The sequence below is a fragment of the Gorilla gorilla genome, chromosome 2 (assembly GCF_029281585.2).
Source record: "Gorilla gorilla gorilla isolate KB3781 chromosome 2, NHGRI_mGorGor1-v2.1_pri, whole genome shotgun sequence".
NCBI lineage: Eukaryota > Metazoa > Chordata > Mammalia > Primates > Hominidae > Gorilla > Gorilla gorilla.
Window position 1 is genome coordinate 73,753,088 of NC_086017.1, and position 20,597 is coordinate 73,773,684.

Below are 20,597 nucleotides of genomic sequence, written 5' to 3' on the forward strand. Positions count from 1 at the left end.
AATAACACCCTTATGTTGGGAATGCAAACTGTTGATCTCTGGGAGACTAAATGTATGTCTCATTGTCACCTTGATTTCAGAGCATATACTCTTAACTCTGAATCCATGAAGTCCTGTGATATAGAGGTGGGGGTGAGTTCCCATGTGCTTAGTGAGAGGGTTCAGGAAAGAGTTTGTTAAAGAAATGGAATTTGTGGAAGAACTTTGATTGAACAGCAGGATTTCTGCCAAGGGAGGGAAACTGTTAAAGATGGAGTGGCCTATATGAGCAAAGGTTTGGGAGCTGGGAGTTGGATGGGGTTGGGGTGGGGGCATGTTTGAAGTTCTGAATTTGTCATTTGGGCTGGACCATAGACTACCTGCAGGAGGCAACTGAACAGTGTAGAAGTGGTGGAGCTGAGGCAAGGGCAGACTGTAGAGGACCTTGAATGCTAGGAGAGAAGTTTTTATTTATTTTATCAGTCAGTGGGGAGCCCCTAAAAATGTTAGAGCAATCGCTAACATGGCTAAAGCCATAATTCAGCAAGATTGGTCTGATAGTATAGCGTACATAGATTACAATTAGGGCTTACTATGTGACAAGCATGGTGCTAATAGTAATAGCTGACACAGTGTGCTTTTTTGCACTGTAAATTTCTTAATGTTCTTCATAAAGTAGTTACTCTTGTTTTACTCATTTTATAGATGTGGAAATATGCACAGAGAGGCTTAGTGATTTCCCCAGAGTTACACAGCTCGTAGTGGTAGAAGTGGGATTCAGCCTGGGCAGATAGGCCCTAGAACCCATGCTATTAATGGCTGAGCCCCCAAAAATGGTGATATTTACAGCATTGTCAGTACAAAGGTACATGGGAAATTATGTTTAACAATGTGTTTAACCTGCATTTTATGGTAGCTGACGCAGTACACTAGAACTCTATACAGTCGACTTCCTTTTATAGCTGAATATTGGTCCAACTTTTCCATTCCTTGTCTTTTTTTTTTTTTTTTTTTTTTTTTTTTTTGTAGCAGGGTCTTGTTCTGTCATCCAGGCTGGAGTACAGTGGCACAATCTCAGTTCACTGCAGCCTCAATCTCCCAAACTTAAGCAGTCCTCCCCCTCAGCCTCCCAAGTAGCTGGGGCTATAGACACATGCCTGCATGCCTGGCTGTATTTTTTTTTTTTTTTTTTTTTTTTCAGTAGAGACTATGCCTCACTGTGTTGCCCAGACTGGTCTCCAACACCTGAGCCTTGGTCCCCCAAAGTGCTGGGATTACAGGCATCAGACCATCACGCCTGGCCTCCATTCCTTTTCTATAACTTGAAACTTTCTATTTGTAAAAAATTCCTCAGCCTAAAGACTTTAAATCAACATTTCAAATCAAGTTCGTCATAAAATTACAAGCCAGTTTTAAATCCCTAGAAACACTGGGCATTACTAATTACCTTTTATGTTATAATTTATTATTACCTTTTATATGTGTATTTTCAAATTTTCTTCTCTTTTCAAGCAATTTGCTATTACTGGTGAATGTTTCTTTGGGAGAGTTCATATGTACATGCAAACATATGGTTAAGAAAACAATCCAAAAATTCAAGGGTTTGAGATGTTTAGCAAATGATACATTTTACTATAGAATGAGTATGTGTACAGGTTGAGTTTTTAAAAAGCTATTTATGTCTTATCTTTAAGTCCTCACTCTTGCAACTGTCCTTATTATTCTTAATTTTGCACTTGATTGCTATCAATTCCAGCCACTAAGCTGATGAATTCAATTTACTCTTTCCACTGTTCTCCCTCTACTGGAATACTGATATTCATGACAAGCTGTAAGGTACTTCACTAGAGGGAGCATAGTTAAGGAAAGGCATGCCCCTTGTGCAGAATACAGCCCTGGCTCTCTCTGGAGAAGAAAGAGGAAAGGGGAAAGATGTAGTCAGAGGAGTGAGAGAGGTTTGAACAAAGGCTCAGCCAATTTTAGGAAGATATAAAGAAACCAAAGCCAACACATTCTTAATTTAGTGGATCTGAGTTTCTTGTTACTCAGATGACTTCAGTCCTTTGGGGTTGATGATGGAGAATCTCTGTTACCAACCCTGTAATTTACACAGATAAGTATACTGTAGTTAACTGCTTTTCAAGTTTATTAAAATGTTGTACTGGGACTGGTGGTTTTTTCCAAATGAAAACGGTTGTGTGGGATCTTGTACCTTAGAAATGTTTTGGGTAGTTTTAGCCTTTTTACATTAAACTGGATTTAATGTAGGAAAGGTCAACTTTTTGTTTGGTTTTGTTTTTTTTGTTTTTGTACATTGTGATACCTTTGGCCTTTGAACAAAACATTTTATGAGTGCAAAGAATCCTTTTTGTAAAGAGAGACTTGTTAGCCTTGGCATCTACTGAGAACATCCCTAAATTTGGGTGATGAGATAAGACCACATTTTAAATATGTCCTTGGAAGGGATGAAATGCACAGAGTTTGCAGTACTTCACCTCTGACAGCCCAGTTCTTAAGCCATAGACAATCTAGTTGGTGGTGACAGTTTTGATGAATTGTTTCCCCTACTTCCTACTTTTCTCACATACTCAGTGAAACTACTATCTTGTGTTCACCCTGGTGCCTAGTAGAGTGCCTAGTCTGTAGCAGGCAATCAGGAATTGTTGGATAAATTGAATACTCATTATTCAAGCCATATAAAATGAATTATTACTTCAGTTTTCAGACAGTGAAGTTCCTCCGAGTTACAAGGCATCATCAGAAATGCACTGGCAGAAGCACTGATTGATATTATACGGGCATAATACTATATTAAAATAACATATTAAGTGAATATAAATTGTATTGGCCTGGTGTGGTGGCTCATGCCTATAATCCCAACACTTTTGGAGGCCAAGGCAGGAGGACTGCTTGAGCTCAGGAGTTTGAGACCAGCCTGGGCAACATAGTGAGACCTTGTCATCTCCACACACACATACACGCACAAAAAATTTATACACAGTTATATTCTTTTTATAATTTGGTGGTATGGAAAGGAGATTATCTAGGTAAGAGGTCATCAAGTTCTTTACTGTGGGACTGTAGGTAATACAGCTAAGTATTGGGTTTCTGTTGTACTCTTGTTTATAAACAGTATGCTTTGCATAAGGAATGCTTTTAAAAGTTGCCCAAATTCAAATATCAGATGCACTGTGTCAGCTTGCTGTTTTGACTTTTTTTGGTGACTCATTCCAACTTTAAGGAAACTTCTAACAACTATGGATATCAGAACATTTCTAGGAGTCAGGACTTTTTTATGGGTGAAGAAAGAGTGGGTAAAATGCATTGGCTGCAGCAAAAGAGAACTGGTTGAAGAAATACCAGGAAATGCCCGTCAATCTCTTGTCTGCACATCCTCTTCAGTTTGATAGTAAGTTTCCTAAAGGATTGAGCTGAATTGCTCAGTTTAATATAAGACACTTATTTATAGTGCTTATTTATGAGATTCCTCAATAATTGATAGCTTGCTATTAGTTTTGAGTATTGAGGTACTCAATAATTGGTAACTGCTATTTGTAATAATTTCCCTTAATAACGATCATAATGCCAAGAGGATACTTAATATTTTTCATTTTAAGCCCGGTTGTGTTTGATTAAACCAATCAAAAACTTTGAAGAAAAAAAGAGGTATCAAGCAGGAATTGGGAAAGAAGTTGAAGTACTCTAAATTGCTGCATTGATCCCCATTGGCTAGAAGTCATATTAGTGAATCTTGAAGTAGTTTCACATCCAAAAGAGGAAAGTCAAGCAATGTCTTGAGGAAGTAGAACCATACTTCATGTTTGCCATTCTCCTTATTTTCTCACTGTGTAGTTTCAGGGATCTGAAGAGCTGTACTCAACAAGCAAGCTCTTTTTGTTATCTATATGGCTTGGTGGCCGCAAGCTTTTCTTTTCAATGGTAGCTTCAGATGCCGTTAAAATCCAAATTTTCGTTTTTCTTAAGTGTAGAATTTCAAAATTCCAAGTAATAAATTGTGTACTTTAGGAAAACAGAGGTTGGGTGTTTTCATGTAATTATTCAGATTTTGCAGTGATTTGGAATGAATGAAAAATTGAAAATCTGCATAGGGGTCATCTAAGCTATGTTAAAAGTTAGGAGGGAACTCTATTCCTGTCAAGGGAATTATATGTTTTACTCCTGTGCATTTTTCTCATTGATAGTCTTATGGAGGAAGTTAAAGCTGTAGAAATGATTTTTAAAATTAAATCTTTCCAATCATTTCTACTATTTTGGTTATTTTGATAAGGACAGGAAGTAACCATGGTTTCACTTTTTGGACTTGTTTGCATGCAATCCAGGAAAAAAATTTACAGACTTATTTCTAAATCTAAAATAAAAATGTGTGTGTGTGTGTATGTGTAAGTATGTGTGTGTGTGTGTGTGTGCTTTTAAATTTTGAACCCCAAACCCTCTCTAGCAGTCCCACCTTATGTTTGGGTTGCAGTAACATTTCTTTATTAATTTTTATGCTTATGTAAACTTTCTGTGTTTCTGCAAGTTGGACCAATAAAGAAGTTGGCTACCTCTGTCACATCAGATGTTTGAGGTACAAAAAAAAAAAAAGAAGAATTCCACTTCCTCCCCATCTAGTCAGAGAAAGCACTTGTGAGCAAGCATCTCTGACACACATTACAGGAGTTGATACTACTGCAGTGTGAAACATGCGTGAAACATGCTGATAAGAATCACTGTTTTTGTCTCAGGCTTCAAATTTTCACATCAATTTGAGAAAATAGTAATAATATCAACACTTATTGAAAGTGGTGTGGTCTGCTACTGTTTCAAGTATTTTTAATGCTTTAGGTCATTAAGTAGCCTTTTATTTTGCCATCTGTAGCCTATCGCTAAGCAAATGTTGTGTATGTTGGGGAGGGGTGCTAAGTTTTGCGGGCCAATGCTTAATTTAGTGAACAAAATTTGACCAAAAACAGTATTTTCTAAACATGTTTTGTAGGAATTCCTTATATTCTCCTAATCCCTAGGGTCTCGTCCTGCCCAAGAAAAGACAACCATAAAGAGGGAAGGACTAACAACTCAAGTTAAAAATGAATCAGATTTTTATTTTTGGGGTGAATGAATCACTTCCAGAAACTTGGGGTGGTGCCTCTAAAATATGTACACGGGTTAAAGCTCCTCTCGGTTTGTTTCACTCTCCTCCATTCCCTCGCACACTGATCTCATGTTCTCTCTTTGCTGGACGAATTCAAGTTCCCCGGGCGCACAGTGTGACTTCCAATTGCGGGTCGGGGGCACACATGTGGGCGGCGTGGCGTGCACACGGTACTTCGTCCTGACACCTGGGCAGACACCTGGGCAGACACCTGGGAGGCACTTCCCCGCTAGCCCAAGGTTCCCTGCATGCCCGGAGTCCGCTCTGCGGCGGCTTCCCATTCATGCTTTTGACAACTCTGCGGCCGCCCGCAAGCCGAGGGCAAAGTGCCCCCTGCACCAGCCTCTCCCGCGCTGCCCTGGGGCCGGCCGGCCGGCTCCTCCATAGGTGGCTGCATTTCCGACTTCGCCCTGGCTCCAGTCCGGGGGCTTGACGTGCAAACTTCGCCGGAGCGAGCTGAGAGGGAGGGACCGGCAAGTGGGAGGAGGCGGCGGGAGGCGCCTCCGCTTAAGGGAGCCGGCCGGGTGCCGCCGCTCGGACGGACGCGCGGACGGAAGGAAGGAGCGGGGCAGCCGGGCCGGGCCCGGGGATGCGAGCGGCCGAAGGGTGGGCAGCTGGAGGTCCTGGGGTGCGGCTCGGGCTTCCCCGCGCGGGCTGCCATGGTGGGGCGCGGGGTTGGAGCCGGGCCGCTCCGGCGCTGGCCTCCGCGCCAGGTCCTCTGAGCAGAAGCAGGCAGGGGACCCAGCGCCGCGGTGGCGGGCCGCCTGCTGCCCGTCCCCTCCCTCGGGCGGCCGCGGGAGTCGAAAGCGAAAGCTAGCCCGCGCCGCGGACTTTGAGCCCGGGGCGGGGGGTGGCCTCGAGGAGGCGGGCTCGGGGGGCTGGGCGGCCATGGGGGCGCTGTCAGCGTGCCCCACCCGGTCCGCGGGCCGCGCACGCCGCCGGAACTCCCTGGCGCCTCCTTAAAAAACGGCCCCCGCGCGACTCTTTCCCCCTTTTTTTTGTTACATTGTAGGAGCGGAAAGAATGTCGGAGCGGGCCGCGGATGACGTCAGGGGGGAGCCGCGCCGCGCGGCGGCGGCGGCAGGCGGAGCAGCGGCCGCGGCCGCCCGGCAGCAGCCGCAGCCGCAGCAGCAGCAGCAGCAGCCTCCGCAGCCCCAGCGGCAGCAGCAGCAGCCGCCGCGGCGCACACGGCCGGAGGACGGCGGGCCCGGCGCCGCCTCCACCTCGGCCGCCGCAATGGCGACGGTCGGGGAGCGCAGGCCTCTGCCCAGTCCTGAAGTGATGCTGGGACAGTCGTGGAATCTGTGGGTTGAGGCTTCCAAACTTCCTGGGAAGGACGGTGAGTGTCCACGCCCTCCTCTCCCCTTCACCCCCTCGCGACCCCCTCCTCTCTCCTCCCCTCCCCCCTGCCCCCCTCCTGTGACCCGCCCCCTCGAGGGGCAGAGATGCTATCGTTTGCTGGGTTGCGGAACGCGGAGGTGCCCACACCTACCCCGTGCGTGCGTGAGTGTGCGTCACACTCCTGGCCACTGACCTGCCTCTCCCCTCCTCCTGTGTGTGTATATCTCCTAGGGACAGAATTGGACGAAAGTTTCAAGGAGTTTGGGAAAAACCGCGAAGTCATGGGGCTCTGTCGGGAAGGTGAGTCCAGCCCCCCTGATGGAGTTTGTACAAACCCCTGGGAAGTTTCCTTGACAGTTCACTGGGACCGGGAACGTCAGCCCACCATACCGACTCCCCGACTCCCCGACTCCCCGTGCCTGCGAAGATGCTGCCTGAGGAGGGAGGGAGGGGGCAGAGCGCTTGGAAAGTTTGGTTTGGGGGCCTCCTGTAATAAGAGCGTCCGGAATCCTTCTGTGACCAGGCAGGAGCAGCATTATTGGTGATGAGCGCTGGGAACCGGCGGGAAGTTTAACCTAGATCTCTGCATTTCTGACCTCCTTACGCAGAAACAGGAGTAGAGGAAGGAATTCTCAGCTTTGAAACCTTTCCACGAATGCTTAGGGGACATTTTCTGTTGGCAATCGAAACGAATTTTGAACTTAAAGAAGATGCTTTACCTATGCAGTCTTATTTCTGTAGGATTTAAGGTACAAGTTGGGGATGTTACAAAAAGGTCATCATAACCCGGAGTGCATTTTGGTCAGATTTTTTGCGAGCTGCCAAGATCACGGGGGAAAGAAAGCCAGAATTTTATTTGGTCAAATAAGCCTTTACTGCCCGTGGCTGGTGAAATCAGGGTCTAATTATTTGTTAGTTTTAAGCTGTTTGGTAAAAAGATACACTAGGGAAATAGGGTATGCCTCCAAATGAAAGTCAGGCCAGGTATCTGGAAAGTGTCAGACTTTTTCTTGAGATTTTCTTTTTCTTTGAATAGTAAGCTTTTGTTGTCTAATACCTGCACTAGGCCTGGGCACACCGTGGTCAGAAAGGACTTCTGAAGTCCAGTGAACTTCGGGTTCAGTTTCAAGTTATTCTTTCAGTGAGTTAGGACAAGGCTTTGAGTGAGGTTTGGACCCGGAATACTGAGTTTATAGTCCCCGAATGTAATTTTATTTCTCACTCGTAGCCATTTATTTTGCAGAATTTTTGTCTATGGCCCAAGGATAGGTAGAACTTTGGCAACTGCAACATTTTTAAGTCCAAAGTTTGCCCATTGTTACTGTCTTCACATTTCCTTCTCGCTTTTCACACCTGCTTTTTCTTCACTTAACTCTTTCGGTTTTTTTGAATTGGGCGCTTTTTGGCCTCTTGGCACTCGGAGGAAGAGTAATACCAGTGACAGCCCGATGAGAGCTTCCAATTGGAACAGATTATAGAACAAATTAGTTGATTTTTAAAATGAGAATTGCTATTTGAGGGTAAAGGAAAGCAAGGGAAAGCACAGGACTTGTTGATGATGTTGCAATATGAAAAATCAGTTGCTAGTCCGGTTTTAGTGCTGAATTGGCAGCCTGCCTGGGCTTAAAAAATTAAAATCACTAGGTGGCAACTCTCACAGTAAGCAGTTAGAGTAGAACTTTAGAGGACCTGACCTACTCTTGTTCTTAGTTTTCATTCTCTGGGTGTGGATACATATCCTATAAAAGGTTTCTAAATCTGTGTGAAAACAAGATTGTAATTATCAATAATTTTGCTGTAAAGGATGAGTTAAGTGTATTAATGTTTCAGTGGGTACCTTGAGCTGGACAGGGACCCAACCAAATTAAGGGGACTGTACCTAATTTTTGCTAGATATATTATTTTCTGTTGGGATACTTTTATCAGCATGTTTTCCATGAAGAACTAAGACGTTAAACTACCTACTTGAGGCACAAAAGGGACATGGATCTTGTTAGTGTTTTGTTTTGTTTTGTTTTTTGAGACGGAGTCTCACTCTGTGGCCAGGCTGGAGTGCAGTGGTGCGATCTTGGCTCAGTGCAACCTCCACCTCCTCAGTGCAACCTCCACCTCCCAGGTTCAAGCGATTCTCCTGCCTCAGCCTCCCGAGTAGCTGGGACTACAGGCGGCAGGCCACCACACCCAGCTAATTTTTTGTGTTTTAGTAGAGACGAGGTTTCACCACGTTGGCCACGATGGTCTCAATCTCCTAACCTCGTGACCCACCTGCCTCGGCCTTCCAAAGTGCTGGGATTACAGGTGTGAGCCACCGCCTGGCCCTTGTTAGTGTTTTTTAAGGGTTCCCCTCCTCCCCCTTTTAAAGTTGTTCTAACCATTTAGAGGATGCTGTAGCTACCAGGCCACTTGGAACGTACACCTGTCTGAGTTGAGACCGAAGTTTTAAATTCAGTCAGTTCTTCATTTGTTTGTGACTTTGCGGATTTTCTGGGAATATTTTAAAATCCAAGTTTGAGGATGTCCAGCACTCACTCAGTGGACCTTTATGTTCTCCTAACAGACCATTGTAGGCTGCTTCAGAAATGAAAATACATTTAATATTATCAAAACTTATTAGACTATTATTCATTCATTGTCTGGTTAAAATTATCAGCTACCAAGAAAAGATGTTTTGAAGTTGAATCCATACTGATTCCTCTTGTTAAATTGAAGAAATATGTAGATAAATTGATCATGTGAATGAATCACTGGAAGTCAGAAATGACCCTTTTTTTTTTTTTTTTTTTTTTGAGACGGTGTCTGACTGTTGCCCAGGCTGGAGTGCAGTGGCAAGTTCTAGGCTCACTGCAACCTCTGCTTCCTGGGTTCAAGCGATTCTCTGGACTCATCCTCCCTAGTAGCTGGGATTACAGGCACGCACCACCACACCTGGCTAATTTTTGTATTTTTTATAGAGATGGAGTTTCATTCACCATGTTAGTCTGGTCTCAAGCTCCTGACCTCAGGTGATCCACCCGCCTCGACCTCCACAAAGTGCTGGGATTACAGGCATGAGCCACCACCCCCGCCAGAAACTCCTCATCTTGAAATATCTCTAGGAATATGCGCTTGACTTGAATTCTCCAATGTGCAATTTTGGACCTAGGGGTTAGAAAGCCTGGATGTGAGAGAAAGCTGCTTAACCTTGCATTAGTTATTTCATCTTTCTGAATATACTTTCTCTCTTTGGAAGATAATACTACCTACTTCCCAAGGTTATTGTAGGAGTTGAAATTAAATTAGATAACATGTGAATGACTCAGTACACACTAATTCCTTTTAACTCTTTCAACTGCTGATAACCTGACTTCTTAATTCTATATTTCTAGGTACAGGGTTTTTTAATCTGTGACCTTTGAAAAGGCTTCAGGGGATTGTAGTTCCCCTGAAATTGTATGCAAAATAATACGTCAGTTTTCTAGGGTAGGTGTTCACAGCTTCCCTTGGATTCTCAAAAGGGTCATTTACATGTCCCCACCCCTAAAATTCAAAACTGCTAAGCTAGGCTCTCTGCCTGTTTTTTCTTTTCACTTTTTCCTCTTGTAACACATTACTTAGACCAACTCCTATCAGGCAAGACTACCCAAGGGTTAATGCTGTGGCAGAAGGTTGGAACTCTTGATTTAGATGGAGGGAAATTATTTGTGGTTTAGGTAGTAAACCTACCCAAGGCAAGAATACCCAAGGGTTAATGTTGTGGCAGAAGGTTAGAACTCTTGATTTAGATGGAGGGAAATTATTTGTGGTTTAGGTAGTATATCATCCCTCTTCTGCCATTTAGCACAAGTAGGCAAATGTTAAGACAAAATTTGGTTATTTTTCAGAGGTCAACCTAGTTTTGTTTGCATTCTTGTATTTGTATTGCCTTATTCTTGTTCTGTAATTTGTAATATTAGTTGTTAGCATGATTAATTTTGGTGGGAAGAAATTGGTAATACCTTTTGACTTTTTGTTGTTGTTGTTGTTGTTGTTGTTGTTGTTGAGATGGAGTCTCGCTGTGTCGCCCAGGCTGGAGTGCAATGGTACAGGCGCGATCTGTGCTCACTGCAACTTCCGCCTCCTGGGTTCAAGCGATTCTCCTACCTCAGCCTCCCAAGTAGCTGGGATTACAGGCGCCTGCCACCACGCCTGGCTACTTTTTGTATTTTTAGTAGAGACGGGGTTTCACCATGTTGGCCAGCCTGATCTCGAACTCCTGACCAGAAGTGATCCACCCACCTCGACCTGCCAAAGTGTTGGGATGACAGGTATGAGCCACTGCACCCGGTTGACGTTTTTGAAATGATTAAACGTTTTTGAAATGATTAAACGTTTTTGAAATGATTAAGACAAATTACTGTTTTTTCCCCCAAGGTGATTTGTGAAATTCCGGACTTCCACAGATTTTGGATTTGTGAAAGTTAACAAAATTATGTTTAGATTGAATTAATTGGTACTAATAACTGATTAGGGTTTCTATATTAGTGCCTGAACATTTAGAGACCCTTAAAAAATAAAAACTTTAAATGCCTTAGTTGCACAGCAGATTTTAAAACCTATATAGTGTCATTGTAGGAGTCAACAATGGTATTGGGAAAAATGACATCTTTGGGTAGCTGTCCATAACTTCTCTAAGTCTAACCGTTGTATGGTATCAAAGTACTCTGTACTTTTTCTTTCTGCCCTCTACGTGTCAGCATTTGAAACTCTGCATTATGTGATGGCTCCTTGTTTAGAGAGTAAGTTCCCTGAGGGCAGGAGTGTTGTTGATGAAGGCATATTCAGCTCTTGCACACCATTGTGCTCAGTAAATATTTGCCCCAAAAGTGGATGAGTAGAGCTACTAGGAAGATTGAATTGAGTGACTCTAGTGTGTGATTCAAATGACCAATTTTTCATTGTATTGTGACTCCAAAAGAAGACAGTATTCTGTGTGTTTGTGGGTTTAGGGGGTGTTGCTGTATGGCCCCAGGGGAGGCCAGAAGGTTTCGGCACTTTTCGTTGCTCTGTCCTTAATATAGTGCTCCATTTACACTTTCCAGAAAGGGTACAGACAGGACATCACCTCTCTTATCTTTGATATTTAGGCAAAGAAGTAGAATAGCAACCCAGTGTGATGTCCACACTTGATGACGGGTTATTTCCTTCTCATAATTAACCTGAACGTGATTGAGCCTGGGGCAAGATGGAAAAGTGTGTGGTTAGCACCTGTAGGCAACTAGAGTTCAAAAAAAAAACAAAAAAAAAAAAAAACCAAGCTTGCTAGGGAGTTGGATAGCCTCAGTAAACACAGACTGAGTCAACAGAGTACCACCTTTTTTCTTTCCTAGGGGAAAAAAATGGTTCATGGTTAATTAATGGAAAACAAATAGGTGTTTGTGAAGTATTTTACTGTTAAAGGTACTACATTGTGGGTATAATATCCTCTCCCTTAAATAGAGAGCATTTCTGTTTTTCTCTAGGGTTTCTTTTGTCTGCTTTTCTCTTCAACTGTTTCTTATGAACAATTTGAAATATACAAAGTAGAGAAAATATTTTAATGATCCTCCTTGTATCCATCACACAGTTTCAACAAATAATGAGTCATGGCCCAGTCTTGTTTCACCTCTGCCCTACTCCCCACAGTGAATTATTTTGAAGCATATCATTTCTTTTGGTTTTTATTTTCTGCTCACATGGACTTCAACTTATTTCCTGCAAAATGGAGGCTTTTTGTGTTCTGCACCTTTCTTTTGAGGCAAGTCAGGCTACCATCCCTGATCCTCTCTGTGGGTGTGTAAAGGTTCTGCAGATGGCAGTACTTGCAGTCTGCTTATATCTTATGTGCAGATATAAACCAAGCCTCAGACAGGAATCGGTAAAATCCAAGTTCCCTGCCTCAGCATCACCTCGTGCTTGTTGAACATTAATGCACATGTAAGGAGCAGTCAGGTGATTTAGTTACAGATCGCCCACACTTAAGAAACACCTCCATAGATGAGAATCAGCGTGGCCATGACAGTGGGCATTGTCCTTGCTGACAGCTCCTGTGCGTGACTCCTTCCTTGTAAGCTCTTCACTAACCCGTAGGTGCAGGAACCCCCAGAAACCCAGAAAGACCCTCCTGTAGCAGGGACTTTTCCCCAGTTGCGGCGTGTGGGCCAAATCTTGCCTGCATGGTTTTTGCATTGCATTGGTTGGAATAAAAACTCAAAAGATTTCATGACATGTGAGAATTATATGAGACTTCAATGTCAGTGTCCATAACTAAATTTTATTGAAACGTAGTGACGGGCATTCATTTACTTGTCTGTGGCTGCTTGCTGCATACAGTGAACAGCAGAGTTGACTACACACAACAGAGACCATATGACCCACCAATCACAAAACACTTACTATTGGTTCTTTACAGGAAAAGTTTGCTGACCACTGTACTGATGAGTTCCTTGGTTGATAAAAGGAAACCCAATCTGCAGAATTGCAGAATACGGTCTTATTATTCTTGAACTGTCTATTTTGAAGGGGAGAATCTTCAAAATAATAAAATCCGTTAGTCTTAAACCAAGAGTTCATTCAATATTAAACATGTTGAGTTAGAAGGAAATAATGGAGAGTAGAAATGGTTTCACATAAGAAGGTTGCTGTCTTTGTCCACTTTTATCATTCACTATCTTTTTTTTTTAATTATACTTTAAGTTTTAGGGTACATGTGCACAATGTGCAGGTTTGTTACATATGTATACATGTGCCATGTTGGTGTGCTGCACCCATTAACTCGTCATTTAGCATTAGGTATATCTCCTAATGCTATCCCTCCCCCCTCCCCCCACCCCACAACAGTCCCAGGTGTGTGACTTTTTTATGGCATACACCTGGTTGGGAGCAGTTCACATACAGAGCACGAATAGCGCTGTTATTGCCCCAGCTTCCAAGAGCCATGGACCATGAGAATGGTGCTTGAGTTCTGTTAAGCCCCTCATGGTATGTAAATATGCAAGAGAAAGAGTCCAGAACTTTCATGGAATTTCCATTCAGATTCTCCAGAATCGCTGCCCCTGAGCTGGTTTAGAGAAGCTGAAGCCTTGTTACAGGTCTTAGGAGTTATAGGAAGAATTGACGGGGAAACAAATCTGCATTTTGATTGGAGAAGAAGGCAGACGGTGTTCTTTAGGCCCCATATCTTTATCATTTTGTGCTTACTGGAAAGTAACACCTGGCACAATCCATGCTGAATTTCTGAACCCTCATGTTTCACAATTCATGGAGACCATGCACATGTTTCCATGTGCACAGTAGGATGGGGTTCCCAAGCTGTGTCCAATTTACAGTTTTGATTGGTTCTTGTAAACTCTAGTCTCAGGAGGGAAGTATGAGGTATTTATAAATCACAGTCATGTGATCTAGGTATCACCATTATCTCCATTTTACAGATGAGGAAACTACGACTCAGAAAAGTGAGGTAGCCCGCTAAGATCACAAGGCATGTAAGAGGCCCTGTAACCCAGATCTGTCTAATTACTCCACAGCTCACATGCTTAACCATTCTGCTGTTCCGAGCCCTTTCCAGAATGTACATGGCTTTTCATGAGCTTGAGCAGGTCACCCTAACCTTTGTTTTTCTTATCCTTGCCTAGAAATACTGACCTTTACCAAAAGCCATTTTTTTTTAAGTAAAAATATCAGAGCCTTTTCCTTGCTGTGCCTTACAACAGTCGGTGTGTTGTATTTAGTTGTTCTTTTATAACATTTTTTCTTTGAGGGGGAGGGGAAGTATCTGCAGTTTGCATTAGAAGTAATTGGCTTTTTAAAAAAAGATTAAATGAAAGTTAAGGTTGCAGCAGATAGCAAACACAATCATCTGGGATTTGTGCCATTAAAAAAAATTCCTTTAAAAAGGGAGAAGTGAAATTTCACTATTTAAATAGCATTTCAGTGCCAGATTGCTTTTAATCACATTGATGTTGAAAGTTTTTATGGCAGTATTTCTAATAAATGTGCCCCTCTGATTATTAAAGTATTTTTTGATTGAAGTTCTAAGAAAAAGAAGCCTGTTAGTAGACTTAGCAGTTGGAGTTACTGTACTTTTGAGAAAAAGGCAGAGGGTTACATTTATATTCATCTTGTACAGCGGGGATTATAATAAATGAGCAGAAGAAGGAGAACGATTTTTGCATTTCACCCACTCATAACGTAAAACTAGATTAAGTATTCTTGTTCTTCTTTGTAATAAAGACCCTGCTAGCATGAAATGTTTTTTTCTCTTATATGTAAGCATATGGCAAGGAAAAAGCACTAGTTCATTATCAATTAGATTCACAATCTTAAAACAGAAACTATTTCCCTCCCAGGTTATACAGATGTTTTCCATAATCCTGAACTCCAGTCATGCAACAGAAAAAAAGGTAATGCTTTTAACCAGTTATCCCCAGGCTTTATATTTCAAACAAGAAAGTTTCAGAAATAATTTGGGGACTCCAGACATACGGTTGTTGGCAATTTATATGTACTTACCCTCAAAAAAGTATGAGAACATTGTTTTGGAATAAAGGACAGTCCTTTAATTGTGAAAAAGTTTCACTTTAGGAAACACATATTACACTGTCATTATTTTTTTCATTTCACTGTGGTCTTCGCAGAGAAGAGTATCTATTTTGGTGTTTGACTACCATAGCTTTAAATCATTATTTCCAAAAGTGTGTTCCAGGGAACCCTGTTTCTGTGTGCTCTTGGTTGGTGTTATGCAGAAAAGAAGTTCCATATGGCAAGTTTGCAGAAGTTAGCTTTACACAGAGACAGTTCTGGGAACCCCAGTTCTAGAATTAAGCCTGGGCTCAAATCTAAGATCTAGTAGGTGAGCAATTTGAAGGAAACTGCATAGCTTTACTGAGCCTCACTTGACTCAGGTATAAAATGAGAATAATGCTAGTAACTAATAGGGGTTGGGAGAATTAAATGATATAATGCAGGTTATCAGTAATGAAAGCACAGTGTCACAAGCACGCCTTTAATCAAGTCGTCAGCCAGGACTGTCAGAGGAGCAGCAGAAAGTGAAATGCCAGTTTTGCTTTAGCACGCAAGGTGTAGGCAGTGAGAGGAAACTCTGGCATGACAGAGTGTAGCAAATGAACCGCAGTTTTTTTCTTTTTCTTTTCCTTTTCCTTTTTTTTTTTTTTCTTTTTTATTCTTTTGAAACAGGGTCTTGCTGTATTGCCCAGGCTATAGTGCAGTGGCATGATCCACGGCTCACTGCGGGCTTGACTTCACTTCCTGGTCTCAAGCAATCCTCCCATCTCAGCCTCCTGAGTAGCTGGGGCCACAGGTGCACACTACCATGCCCGGCTAATTTTTGTATTTTGTTTGTAGAGACGGGGTTTCACCATGTTGCCCAGGCTGGTCTCAAACTCTGGAGCTCAAGAAATCCTCCCACCTCAGCCTCCCGGAGTGTTGGAATTATAGGCATGAGCAATCATGCCCAAACCTCAGTTTCATGCCTTCTTGGACTCTAGTAAAAATGGGAAGTGAGAGGTGACATTTCTTAGTTCCTCCTTTAGCCACCTCTTTGACTTGCAGAGAGAAGCATGATGTGGGTATTTACTTTTTCCTGCTTATGCAGAGTTGTACTTGCTCATCTTCTGGAAGCCTGTAGTTTGTGCTTCTTTATGCTGCTGCTTGTAATGTTTTTCAAACCCCCTTTTTTCTGGGCAAAAAAGGTAAATTATAGGCAATGTAATAAAGTCATCATGAAGGTGGGGAGTGGATCAGAAAGATAAATGAGGATCCTATTTACATGATTTTTTTAATGTGTGGTGATAGTCATGGGGGTTTTCTGCCTGTAGAGGGAATTTAGAAAATTGCCTTTTCAGTTCTTGGAAATTTCCAATTTAACTTAGCAGTTCTTCACTTAAATTACCTTGTTCTTTTTGGAAACTATATAGAAAGATTGGTTTTAATGGAAAAAATTATTACAGAAGTTAATACATGCTCACTGTAAAGATTTTACTAATAATAGAAGCATGGAACACAGAAGCCATCATTCTGTGTAATCCCACTCTGGGCCAATTTTGTATTTTCAGTTACAGGATTTGGACTTAGGGCAAATCACACTCGATCAAGGACACCTATGTAACTACTTTGGGCAGTTACTGGTAAGCAAAACTGAAACTTGCCAACCTGGTCATTTCACTTTCTGACCAGTTTCAGACCGTGTATTTTGTTTATTTTGTGATTACTGCCTTGAGAATCTTCTGACTGTTTTGCCTTAACTTCACTCATTTAGCTTTTATCCCATGTTCTCTGGGCCTCATGCTAGGCTAGATAAAGTCTGAGGATACAACTCCACACAAGGTGAGAAAGCACAGTCCTAACTCCCAAGTCAGGCAGTTGGTCAGCAGATATTTAAGTGCCAGGTTTTCTGATGGGTGTTAGGGATAGAGTGACACAAATCAGATGGAGCCCCAGCCCTCTAGGGAAGTGAGACACAGTAAATACACAAATATTTCCAAGGACTGTTGAATGCTGTGAAGTCAAAGTAGGGTAATGAGTTGGGGTTAGGGGGATTCTAACTAACATGATCAAGGAAGACTTTTCTAAGCATTTAACATTTGAGCTGAGACCAGAATGCTGAGAAAGAAGTAGCCACAGGCTGGGCGTGGTGGCTCACACCTGTAATCCTAGCACTTTGGGAGGCTGAGGCGGGAGGATCACTTGAGTTTAGGAGTTCTAGACCAGCTTGGCAACATAGTGAGACCCCATCTCTACAAAAAAAATTAGCTGGTCATGGTGACCTGTAATCCCAGCTACTCAGGACGCTGAGGTGAGAGGATCACTTGTGCCCAGCAGGTCAAGGCTGCAGTGAGCTGTGATTGCGCATACTGGACTCCAGCCTGGGCAACAGAGCAAGACCCTGTCTCAAAAAGTAAAAAAGAAAGAAGCAGCCATCAGATCATCTGGAAGGGGCACTCTGAGAAGGGAAGGGGGAGGAATGTAGGGAAATAATGCTGACAAGGTTAGACTGTAGAGGCCAAGGAAAGGAATTTGGATTTAAGTGTAATGAAAGTTGGGGGGATAGTTGGTGGTTAGGGGTAGCTTCAGCAAGGGAATGATCTAATTCATGTTAAGATCACTGGCTAATATGTGGAGGGACTGGCTGACCAGGTTAGAGGTAATAGTGGCTTAGACTTTGCTAATGGCAGTGGTAATGCAGAGAGATTATCCTGTTCAGGATATGTTTGGAGGTGGAGTTTACATGATTTTATGAAAAATTGGATGTGGATGAGGGAGAAATATAAGAATTGGGATTTGGGGCTTGAGCAACTGAATGGTACCACTTAATGAACTGAGGAATGCTGGAGAATGTGGGAGACTCAGGGTCAGCAGCTCTGATTTTGGCCACACTGCTTTTGACGTACTTAGTGGGCGTTCATGTGCGGCTGTGGTGTCAGCAATTGAATACACAATCTGGAGCATGGTGGAGCAGTCTGGGGTGGAGACTGGGTCAGTCTGTATCCTCAACATACAGAGGACATGGAAAGTCGTGGGACCTAGGTTTGTTTCCTAAGATAGGAGTGTCAATAAAGAATCCATTAGGGCCAAGGGCTGAGCCTTGGGTCCCTCCACAGTGAGGTGGTGAGTGGGCGAGGAGGACTCTCCAGTGAGGCAGTAAGGAAACCAGATGAGTGTGGTGCTGGTGAATCTGGGAAGAGAGAAGAACATGCTTTAAGTGAGGAGTGATGGTCTCTGTTACATGCTGCTGTGAGGTAAAGTCAGGCCAGAGAATCGATCTCTGGCTTTGACAGTATGAAGGTCATTAATGACCTTAATCTGGAGACTTGGGGAGGCAGATCCCTCATTGTATGGGGAAGTGATAGCCCGAACTGAAGAAGTGGAGAGGGCAAGTATGGACAGCTTTTTAAAGGGTTTCACTTTGAAAGGGGATTGGAGAAATGAGGCAGTAGCAGGATGAAGACATGGGGTAAAGGACCTAAGGGAATGATGAGGAGGTTTGTTTTATTTTATTTGGATAGTATTAGGGAATGTTTGTCTGCCACTGGGAATGATCCAAGAGTAAGGGATAATTGGTCACATGTGAAAAGAATTGATAATCACAAGTATAGTACCTTGAGTTGGAAAAAGGAGATGCAACTCAGAGTCCACATGGACAGGCTGGTTTTGGATGGAATCAGAGACTTTATCACATTCTCACGAGAGGAAAAGCATGTGGATTCAGTTGCAGGTAGGGATGTAGAATTGTGGAATAAGATGGTTAGTTCGTTCTCGTCATTTCTGTGAAGGAAGAGGGAAGTTGGGAGATGATCTGTTCACAGAGGAAGAGTTTTGTCTTCCTTTTTAAGTATCCAGGCAAGGATACAGGGATACAGCCAAGTAACAACAGACATTTATGCATCCTTTGTAGTAGGGATCCCCAACTTCTCCGCTGTGGATCAGTACCCGCCTATGGCCTGTTAGGAAACAGGCGACACAGCAGGAGGTAAGTGGGGGTGAGGGACTGAGCATTACTGCCTGAGCTCCACCTCCTGTCAGATCAGTGGCATTAGATTCTCATAGGAGCACAAACTCTGTTGTGAACTGTCCATGCCTGGGATCTAGGTTGCGTGCTCATTATGAGAATCTAATGCCTGATCTGAGGTTCCCCTGACCCCCCCAACCCTGGTCAGTGGAAAAATTGTCTTCCACGAAACTGGTCTCTGGTGTGATAAAGATTGGGGACTGCTGCTTCAGAGGCTTCCCAGCACCCTTAGAAGAAAATGTAAACTCCCTAGCAAGGCCTGGATAGTGAGAGTGTGTACCCAGAAAATCAGAAATCTCAGCAACTTGAGGTGGAATCCTGTCAGAGCACTGGGGTGAAGAAGTAGAGATCAGGAAAGGAAGGCTTCCTGGAAGAGGCGAACGGGGAGAGTTGGAGAGTTAGCCAGTCTGGTGTGGAAGCAGCTTGTGAGGCTGGGGCATCAGTGTGTGGGACCCTGGAACTTGTTGCAGCCTTGGCAGGTATGTAGTGGAGGACAGGAGATGGGAGTAGATATGTTTGAAAGATCACTATGGTAGCATTGTAGAAATGAATTGGTGGTAGCTAAAGTTAAGGGCCAGTTGGGCATGTAGCCACCTCCCTAATGTGAAATCCCGAAGTTTCTAGGTAATGATAAATGGAGGAAGTGGAATTTTAAAATGTACTTGTACAATCAAATGAATCAAAATGAATTGTTTCTCCCCGGTAAAACCCTTTAATGGTTTCTATTTGCTTGCCTTTGTTCATTCATACAACACATATTTATTGAGCATCTACTTTGTGCTAGGTATTGTTCTCATTTTCAGAAAAACAACAGCAAAGAACTGCCCTCTAAAGGTTTATTTTAGTGGAGGAGACAGGCAACAACAACGAGTTAAAGAAAAGTATATGGCAGGTGGTAAGGGGTGTTTTGGAAAAAGATAAAGTATGGGAAATACAATTTTAAGTGGGGTGAGAAGGGATTTTCTGAATCGTGACTTGTAGGATGTGAGAGCTTCAGTCGTGCATATTGTGGACAAGCTTTCACACAGAAGGAACAGCAAATCTGAAGTCTCTGGTTGGAGAAGACCTGGTGTTTTGAAGAACAGCAGGGGGCGGAGTGGTTGGAGAGGCCGGCGTGGAGAGAGTGCTGTGGAAAAGGTCAGGTGCTGAAGGGTTATGAGTGAGTTGGGCAGGCAGATCACACAGGGCCTTGTAGCCAACTGAAAATCCAAATCCTTTACTGTTGCCCACAGGCTCCACTTGGGCTTTTTCCCACTTCTCAGTTCTTGCATATGCTCTTCCCACTGACGGGCTACTGCTTCTCCTGCTGCCCCACACCTCTTCCCTGATGGTTTCTTCTAAACCTGCTAGACTTAGGTTAAGTGTCACCGTTTTTTTTAATTTGTCCTAATGTTCTCCCTCCCCTTGCCCCCCAATGCCCAACAGGCTCCAGTGTGTCATGTTCCCCTCCCTGTGTCCATGTGTTCTCATTGTTCAACTGCTACTTATGGGTGAGAACATGCGGTGTTTGGTTTTCTGTTCCTGTGTTAGTTTGCTAAGAATGATGGCTTCCACCTTCATCCATGTCCCTGCAAAGGACGTGAACTCATTCTTTTTATGGCTGCA

The 20,597-nt window shown here is 43.2% G+C and overlaps 1 protein-coding gene across 20 annotated transcripts in view; it reads left to right on the forward strand.

Annotated features, from left to right (window-relative positions):
- The window catches only part of ATXN7 (ataxin 7), a 147,809-nt gene that overhangs the window by 42,055 nt on the left and 85,157 nt on the right, over positions 1-20,597 (forward strand). For 10 of the 20 annotated variants that reach the window (XR_010132851.1, XR_010132853.1, XR_010132852.1 and 7 more), the window contains 3 exons: positions 6,144-6,470; positions 6,704-6,772; positions 14,815-14,868. Coding sequence is in view for 15 of the 20 variants with exons in the window: in XM_063703881.1 (XP_063559951.1) it covers positions 6,155-6,470; positions 6,704-6,772; positions 14,815-14,868 (439 nt within the window). In the remaining 5 variants the exon portion in view is untranslated. Of the gene's footprint in view, positions 1-5,653; positions 5,738-6,143; positions 6,471-6,703; positions 6,773-9,241; positions 10,756-14,814; positions 14,869-20,597 lie in introns of those variants that run through there. The other 10 variants (XM_063703883.1, XM_063703884.1, XM_063703888.1 and 7 more) reach the window with 5 other exon arrangements.